The following is a 10000-nucleotide window of genomic DNA, read 5'->3' on the forward strand; positions in this document are numbered from 1 at the left end:
TGTGTGTTGGTTGATTCAGAGCTGAACAAAACGACTGAATCATCACATTAAAAAGTGCTTTCTGCAAAAAGCATGGTCATCTTTGAACTAAGGACTTCTTCCAAAGTTTTCGAGTTGCACGTAAAGATCTTTCTGTATTTCTGTCTCAGTGAAGCATGAAACACAATCCTCTCTGTGGATTTTCACAGCTGCCTGAAACTATTCCCCCAAAAACACTGCAAAATCTGCTGCCTTTTGTTTATCAGACGCAGAATGACTCACTTCTTACTATATTTCATGGTTTTTACACTATAAATATATAAACAATCTAAATATATACAGATTTACTTGAGAAGCAAACTGACAGAAGATTAAGTCTTGTTTACTGGCAGACTCAACAGCACAAACAAGAACAGACATAGTCTTGTTTTCTTTGTGAATTTATTAGTTTTTATGACCCTGCTGGCAAATATTGAGTCTTATTTTAAATTTAAATTCATTTTTGATTAAACATTGAGAAAACAAGACTTCATATGACATTTTGCTTCTCAAGAAAATGTTCATTTAATAGTTTTTTAGATATTAAACATGATTAATTATGTATTCTGTGTATTTTTGTTTAGTTTTCCAGCACAAATCTAAAAGTTCTTAACTAAAGATAAAAGCAAAATGGTATCAAGTATAAAATGTACGTGTTTAAATGCTTAAATAGAGACATGTGATGACTAAGGAGCGGGACTAAGGAATCAAGAACATGTTTTTAGGTGTAACAGCAGTTTGTAACTTTGCTGCCAGGGAGCACAAAGAGACGGGATGCTAACGAACAGAAATATACAGCAGCTATAAATACTCTGCTTCTTGTAAGTGAAGATGAAATAACGAAACAAAGCATTTTAATTCCTTCATAAATGATTAAATGCTTGTTAAGTGCAATGAGAATTCATTTTGGAATTAAGACTAAAGCAATAAAAGACAACTAAAATGAAAGTACAAACATAAATAAATAAATAGTAAATAAATAAATAAATAAATAAAAAATAAATAGTAAATAAATAAATAAATGAATAAATGAGTAAATAAATAAATGAATAAATAAATAATAAATAAATACATAATAAAAAATAAGTAAATAAATAAATACATAAATACATAATAAATAAGTAAATAAATAAATACATAAAAATATAATAAAAAAATAAGTAAATAAATAATAAATTAATTAATTAATAGTAAATAAATAAATAAATAGAAAACAAAGGGGAAACTGACCGATGAGTGGAGTGAGGGCGGAGGTGAAGACGGAGCTGCTCTGGATGATGAAGGTCATTCCTGCTCCCATCAGCATCGCCAGATATTCAGACAGCCATCCTAGAGGATACGGGAAATCTGACACACACACACACACACACACACACACACACACACACACACACACACACACACACACACACACACACACACACACACACACACACACACACACACACACACACACACACACACAACATACACAGATCCATTGGAAAACACACTTTACTTGATTTAGGCAACAAAATGTTCTAAATTTTGTTTATTATTATTATTTTTATTATTGTTTATAAATATATAATATACAAATAATATATAAGTGAATAATATTAAACTTATTTAATTTTTTAATTTTATTTAATCAGGTATCTTTAAAAAATGCATTTAATATTATTATTTAATTTTATCTCTATTTATTTATTTATTTATTTATTCAGTTAGTTAATTAGTTAGTTAGTTAGTTAGTTAGTATATATATATATATATATATATATATATATATACATGCAGACACTGACCTGTGTTGATGACCCCTTCGATGACCTTGGCCACTTGACCTTTGAGAAGTGAGTTGAGCACTTTAACGATGAACAGCAGGCAGGAGCACAGCAGCATCAGAGATCCGGCCAGCAGAATGAGTCCCACAGCCAGATCTGACAGCCCTGTATCCACGAACACATGACGACCTGAGCGGAAAACCACACTATATATAATATACAGCAACACAGGCGGATTAGAAATACCTGCTTCAGCCTATGAGTCATATCACACACCTGGAGCAATACACCACCAGGTACAGCACAGGTGTTTTTTTTCTGTTATTTTCAGAGCGGTGCAAGGGTCGGTTAAGCATCTCACGTTGTTTAGATAGCAAATGCATTTGTGCCACTTTGTGGACTTAAAGGTGTGCTGGTCTGAAAAGGAGGTGTGTTAAGGTGCATTGTTGGCCTATTGCTATTTTGAGGCGACTGAAACAGACGGTGCAATTGACCAACAAAAAGCTGCAGAGTCTTTATTACTTGTGGGTCCAAAACACGCAGACACATTGCTTTTTACACACACAGGGAAGCAAAGTAGTACACAAATATCTTTAAATATGAAAACAATGACGCATTTCAGGTTCACAAAAATGTAGACAGCGCCTCTAGTAGATTTGTCATCTGAAACGTACAACAAAACGTACCCTAAGTACCATTTCAGGTTCGCAAAATGGTAGACAGTGCCCTCTAGTGGATTTGGCATCTGAAAAGTACAACAAAATGTACCCAGAGTAATGTATTTAAGATTTGCAATAATGTAGACAGCGCCCTATAGTGAATATAACATCTGAAACGTACAGCAAAAAAGTACAGAGTGACGCATTTCAGATTCGCAAAAATGTAGACAGCGCCCTCTAGTGGATTAGATATCTGAAATGTACAAAAAAAACGTACCCCAAGTAACATTTCAGGTTCGCAAAAATGTAGGCAGCACCCTCTAGTGAATTTAACATCTGAAACGTACAACAAAAGCGTACCCTAAGTGACGCATTACAGATTCACAAAAATGTAGACAGCGCCCTCTAGTGGATTTGACATCTAAAATGTACAACAAACCGTAATGTAAAGTATTTGAAATTCATAAAGAAAAAAAACAGCGTCCTCTAGTAGATGTAATCTAAAACGTATGGCAAAACGTGTCCTAGGTAACATTTCAGATTTACAAAAAATACAGCGCCCTCTACTGCATTTGACATCTGAAACGTAAAACAAAAAGTACTATAAGTGAGGTAATTCAAAATTGAAAAAATCTAGACAGCACCTTTTAGTAAGAAGATGGAAAATCTGGAATGTACAGAATAAATGTACCCTAGATGACATATTTCAGACAGCACCCTCTAGTGGATTTGTCATCTGAAACGTACAACAAAATGTACCCTAAGTACCATTTCAGATTTGTAAAAAATGCAGCGCCCTCTAGTGGATTCATCATCTAAATGTACAACAAATCATACCCTAATGTATTTTAGATTCGCAGAAATAAAGCCAGCGCCCTCTAGTGATTTTAACATCAGAAAAATACAACAAAAAAGTACCCTAAGTGACACATTTCAGATTCACAAAAATGTAGACAGCGTCCTCTAGTGGATTTGACATCTGAAATGTACAATAAACGGTCTGTAACATATTTGAAATTCACAAAGACAAAACAGCACCGTCTAGTAGACGCACAAAAAAACGGCGCTCTCAAGTGGATGTAATCTAAAATGTACAACAAAGCATACTGTGAGTAGCATATTTAAAATTCACAGAAACAGCGCCCTCTAGTGGATACAATCTAAAATGTACAACAAAACATACCCTAAATAGCATTTCAGATTCGCCAAAAAATTAAACGGCGCCTTCTAGTGGATTTGTCATCTAAAACATACAACATTACATAAGTAATGCATTTTAGATTCGCAAAAACATAGCCAGCGCCCTCTAGTGGATTTGTCCAACACAGATAAACAAATAAATCAGTTTAATCATATGAGGAGAAATAAGAAAAACACATCTGACCTCTGAATAAACGACACTCACATTTCTCCGTGTTGATGTGTGTGGTGATATTCTGAGTGATCCAGGTCAGGTCTCCATCCCTCCCACAATGCAGTCCAGTGCAGTTTCGTACGGCCGCATGCGTCACATTCACCGAGGACTGCACACAGAACGAAAAAGACACGTTTCTCCAAAAGCTCTGCAGCAAACAGCGAGTGTGTGTGAAGCGCTGACACACACAGTCTTGTGAATTATGACATGACAGTGCGAAGAGAATGACGAACGGCAGAAAAGACTGACAGCAGGAGCTTTTCTGTAAATAGTCTGAGAAGTCCAAACACAACCGGACCAGGAGAGGCTTACTTTTCTCCTGCAGGGACGGACTTATAAACTCCACAAACCTTGCCTAGATATTATACTACTGACAAAAGTCTTGTCATCTATCCAAGTTTTAGGAACAACAAATAATAACTAGTTGGTCATTTGATATCAGAAGTGTCTCTATGAAAGGTAAAGGCCTCTAGATTACTAGAGAGCTCAATAAATCTGATCATGTCTTGATGTTGACTGATTTGATGAGGACAGTGAGCTCTGACTCTGCTCAGACTAAAGTGTCATCACTGAACAGAAATAATGTCCAGTATAGAATATAAAGTGCTGCTGCAGTGGAGACAGAATGAATATTGTGTCTGACTCCATCATGAGCTTGGAGGACTGCATCCATACATCTCTGACATGACTCACATCACTGATTAATAAAGTCATCTGGAATGAAGAAGAAAGCCTTCAGCAGGATCCCAGAGTTCATCAAGAGTCTTTGGATGCATGTTCAACGCCTCCTCCTTCATCTTACCCTAGAAATGCTCAATAATGTTCACTTCTGGTGACTGGGCTGCCCAATCTTTCAATGTGCTTTGATGTGACCTTTTATTAATCAGGGGTCACCACAGCAGAATGAACCGACAACTATTCCAGTATATGTTTTACGCAGTGAATGCTCTTCCAGCTGCAACCCAGTAGTGGGAAAAAAAGCCATACACTCTCATTCACACACACACACACACACATACTCTACAGACAATTTAACTTTTTTTTATTTCTGTGTGGAGTTTGCATGTTCTCCCCGTGTTGGCGAAGGTTTCCTCCGGGGGCTCTGGTTTCCCCCACAGTCCAAACACATGCGCTATAGGAGAATTGATGAACTAAATTGGCCGTAGTGTATGAGTGTGTGTGAATGAGTGTGTATGGGTGTTTCCCCAGTTGTGGGTTGCGGCTGGAAGGGGGCATCCCCTGTGTATATGTATGATGAATAAAGGATGAATACTTCATATACTGTAGCGCCTTTCCAGTGCTCAAGGATGCTTTGCAACAAAAGTAGGAGAACAAGACAATAACAAAGCCAAGCAAAGAGAGTCCCAGAGATCTTGCATGTAAGCCACTCAACTGAGACTGCCCTGCTCTCGGTCGTGGAGGATCTCAGACTGGCTAAAGCAGACTCTAAATCATCAGTCCTCATCTTGCTGGATTTTTCAGCTGCTTTTGACACTGTCAACCACCAGATCCTGCTATCTACGCTTGAGTCACTGGGCGTTGTGGGCACTGTTATACAATGGTTCAGATCTTACCTCACTGACAGGTCATTCAGGGTGTCTTGGAGGGGAGAGGTGTCCAACTTACAGCATCTAAACACTGGGGTACCTCAAGGCTCTGTTCTTGGGCCACTTCTCTTCTCCATCTACACATCATCTCTAGGACCAGTCATCCAGAGACATGGATTCTCCTACCACTGCTATGCTGATGATACCCAGCTATACCTCTCTTTTCATCCTGATGATCCCTCGGTTCCAGCTCGCATCTCAGCCTGCCTGTTGGATATTTCACACTGGATGAAAGATCATCATCTTCAGCTGAACCTCGCAAAAACGGAAATGCTTGTAGTTTCTGCCAACCTGACTCTACACCATAACTTTTCAATCCAGATGGATGGGGCAACCATTACTGCATCCAAAATGGTGAAAAGCCTTGGAGTAACGATTGATGACCAACTAAACTTCTCTGACCACATCTCTAGAACTGCTCGATCGTGCAGATTCGCACTCTAAAACATCAGAAAGATCCGACCCTTCTTATCTGAACATGCAGCTCAACTCCTTGTTCAAGCTCTTGTTCTCTCCAGACTGGATTACTGCAACTCTCTACTAGCCGGGCTTCCAGCGAACTCTATCAAGCCTCTTCAACTGCTCCAGAACGCAGCAGCACGAGTGGTCTTCAATGAACCTAAACGAGCACATGTCACTCCGCTACTCATCCGTTTGCACTGGCTGCCAGTTGCTGCTCGCATCAAATTCAAAGCTCTGATGTTTGCCTACAAAGCGACTTCTGGCTTTGCTCCTTCTTATCTGCTCTCACTTCTGCAGATGTATGTGTCCTCCAGAAACTTGCGTTCTGTGAATGAACGTCGCCTCGTGGTTCATCCCAAAGAGGGAAGAAATCACTTTCCCGAACTCTCGCGCTCAATCTGCCCAGTTGGTGGAATGAACTCCCTAACTGCATCAGAACAGCAGAGTCACTCGCTACTTTCAAGAAACTACTAAAAACCCAACTATTTAGTCTCCACTTCACTTCCTAATCTGCAATTGCCTCTCTGGATATACCACTAACTGTACCCAAAAAAAAAAAAAAAATTTACTAAAAAAAAATAAAAAAATTACTATAAAATTACTATAAAAGTACTAATACTTTCCTTCTTAGACTTTACAGACCAGAAACTTGCCTACAGCACTTATTCATTGTTGCTCTTATAGTTGTGTAAGTTGCTTCCTTGTCCTCATTTGTAAGTCACTTTGGATAAAAATGTCTGCTAAATGACTAAATGTAAATGTAAGCATAAAGTAAATATAGTAGAAAAAAGACATTTTGGATACAGAAGAAACTAAAACTTGGGGTGAAAGAGAACGTTTGAGGGTGGAGAGTGATCATGCTGGGTGTGAATGAGTGTGATAAATGTGTGTGTGTTGGGTTAATGTTACCACCAAGACGGAGGACTTGCACCAGACTTTGATGAGGCTGTGATTCCGCATGGACTCGTCGCCCAGAGCAATGCCTGTGATGACGGATTTATCCAGCTGGAAGAAAAAAAACACCAGTATTACTGCAGGATACTGATGGAAAACACAGCTCAGAACACACACACACTGAAACATCCACGCTAACAGCATTATAAACAAACATTCCTCCTGCAATATTCCTTTAACCAGAGGTCACGCACTAGCCGACTGAAGGAAAGCTTCTTCCCTCAGACTATCAGGCTGATGAACACTCAACACCCCACACACAGACTCTTCCATACCCCTCACTGCACACCATCAATATGTAGCATGCACTGCACTTAACCAATCCATACTTGAAACAATACTGCCTACAACTAGATACACACACACACACAGGTAAACCCACACACACACCTGTATGATGAGTGTGGTGAAGGGCTCAGTGAGGGTCTTGAGCAGCGCTGGAGCTTCTTCTCCGCTGTGCATCTGAAAGCTGCTGACCGTCACTCTGGCCAGAAAACTGAGCAGACCCGAAAACACCTCCAGCGGCAGCAGAACCAGCACAGACAGCCAGTTAAAACAGTCGTGGATCGTCGCTCCCGCAAACGCCCTACACACACACACACACACACACACACACACACGACATCAGTGATGCCTCGTAATTATCCCCAAATAATGAGATGTTCTGGAAGGAATGTGCAGCACATTTGATCTGTAATGTAATGGAAATGATGAATGATGCAGGTCTGTGATGCGTCCAGAGCTGAATGACTGTCTGAGCAGCACAGCAGGTCGGTCACTCACCGACTCACCGGCTAATGGGTTTATCATAGGTCTAAGCTAGAAATCAAGCATGTGTCTTCTGCTTCTGAGACGTTCACACAGTAAATCTACAATCTGCTGTTGTTTTTATGAACAGTCCATGTTGTCAGGGCGCTGAAAATAAAATAAATAAATCATTGATCACTGATTGATTGGTAGAGTGATAAAATGATGATTGATTTTTTTGATTGACTAACTGATCAATCAATTGATTGATTGATAGAATAATGAATTGATTAATTGCTCGCATGATTCATTTGTTGATTGACTGACTGACTGATTGATGATGAAATTGAATAATTGATTGATTCACAGACTGCTTAATCGACTGATTGATTAAATGATTGACAGATTATTTGATTGATTGATTGATTGATTGACTGATTGACGGACAACAAATGAATTGATTGACAAATTAACTGACTGACGTACTAACTTACTTTCTTGATTGATTGATCTATTGACCAATTGACTGATTGATTGATTGATTGATTGATTAATTGATTGGATTGATAATTAATTCAATTAATTGATTATTTGGCTAAAAGGCTGACAAATTGACTGACTTATTAACAGATTGATTAATTGATTTTCTGACTGACTAATTGATTGATTGATACATTCATTTATTTATTAATTTATTGAGCGATTCGTTGATAACTAGAAACCAGAAATCAGAAATGTTTTGAACATTGAACATGATTAATTGATTGATTAGATTGATGACCAATTAAATTATTTGATTGATTGGCTAATTGGCTGACTGACTGATTGACAAAATAATTGATTGACTGACTGATTAAATAACTGATTGATTGATTGACTGATTGTTTGATTGAATAATTGACTTTTTGGCAAATTGACTGACTGACTGATTAATTGATTGATTTATTAATTGATTAATAAATGACCAAATTCACTGATTGATTGTCTGACTAACTAATAGACAGATTGATTAATTGATTAATTAATTGATTCGTTTATTAATTTATTGAGTGATAATTGATTTATTGATAAATAGATGGGACAACAAGATCAGAAATGTTTTAAACATTGATTTATTGATTGACCAATTGATTGATTGATTGATTGATTGACTAGATTGATGACCAATTAAATTGATTGATTGACTGACTGATTAAGTAACAGATTGATTGATTGATTGATTGATTGATTGATTGATTGATTGATTGATTGATTGATTGATTGATTGATTGATTGATAGGCTGATTGACTGATTGATTGACCGACTGACTGATTGATTGATGATCAAATTCATTGACTGATTGGCTAACTGACTCATTGACAGATTGATTGACAGATTGATTGACAGAATGATTGATTGACTGACTGACTGACTGACTGACTGACTGACTGACTGACTGACTGACTGACTGACTGACTGACTGACTGACTGACTGACTGATTGATTGATTGATCGATCGATCAATTGATAAATAGATGGGACAACAAGATCAGAAATGTTTTGAAGATTGAATTATTTATTGATTGATTGATCAATCAATTGATTTGTTGATTGATTAATTGATTGATTGATTGTATAGAATCTCTATGCGTGTGTCTTTGAAAAGGCTAATAAGATCATTTTCTCCTCTTTAAGTGATTCAGAGTGTTTGATTAGAGCCTGATGAAACAGAGTTTGTACCGCTTGAACTCGTTCCTCTCCCCCGCCTGCATCAGAGCCACGATGGTGTTGGTGACCGACGTGCCAATGTTGGAGCCCATGATGATGGGGACGGCAGATTTCACTTCCAGCACTGCGACACACACAGAAAACAACACAAACACTCTGACGGTCACAAGACTGGGATCAACACAGATGAGTTTATCAGATTAAAAATGCAGTAAATCATTACTGCAATGTATTACACGGCTCTCTGGAATGCTCGTTTCTGATTGGTCAATCATAACATCACAAGCAGATCAGCTGACCACAGTATTAACTCTAATCTCAATACTCATAATTAATGAATAACTTATTGTAATACGGTGGACATTAATTGTCCCCAGGAGTTTTCCACAGACTCTCTCTTCAATCATGCAATCATCCAGCATTTTTATTTTTCAATTTAGACTCAGTAGTGCTGTGTTTTCCTCTTCTGGAGTGTGTTTTAGATCTTTTCCTACTGTGTGTTTTAGCTGAAGAGCCCAGTGTGAATGAACACACACTCTCACACACTGGACATTCATTCACAGAGAAAAGCAAAGAGCTTTGTGTGACTCAAGGCTGATTCTGCAAGGCTTCGGCTTTTTGTCAAGATTGTGACTCTGAAAGCCACCTGCTCAAACACAAACACA

The 10000-nt window shown here is 38.0% G+C and overlaps 1 protein-coding gene across 5 annotated transcripts in view; it reads right to left on the reverse strand.

The window, feature by feature from the left end:
- Positions 1–10000, reverse strand: part of slc34a1a (solute carrier family 34 member 1a) — a 25898-nt gene that overhangs the window by 7387 nt on the left and 8511 nt on the right. For 2 of the 5 annotated variants that reach the window (XM_087281113.1, XM_087281112.1), the window contains exons 6-11: positions 9348–9459; positions 7271–7466; positions 6839–6931; positions 3849–3966; positions 1806–1973; positions 1249–1365 (exon numbers count right to left, since the gene is read on the reverse strand). In XM_087281113.1, coding sequence (XP_087137239.1) covers positions 1249–1365; positions 1806–1973; positions 3849–3966; positions 6839–6931; positions 7271–7466; positions 9348–9459 — 804 coding nt within the window. Of the gene's footprint in view, positions 1–1248; positions 1366–1805; positions 1974–3848; positions 3967–6835; positions 6932–7270; positions 9032–9072; positions 9460–10000 lie in introns of all 5 variants that reach the window. The other 3 variants (XM_087281110.1, XM_087281109.1, XM_087281114.1) reach the window with 2 other exon arrangements.

This window comes from Danio rerio, chromosome 14 (genome assembly GCF_052040795.2).
Source record: "Danio rerio strain M-AB ecotype USA chromosome 14, GRCz13ab, whole genome shotgun sequence".
In the NCBI taxonomy this organism is placed as follows: Eukaryota; Metazoa; Chordata; class Actinopteri; order Cypriniformes; family Danionidae; genus Danio; species Danio rerio.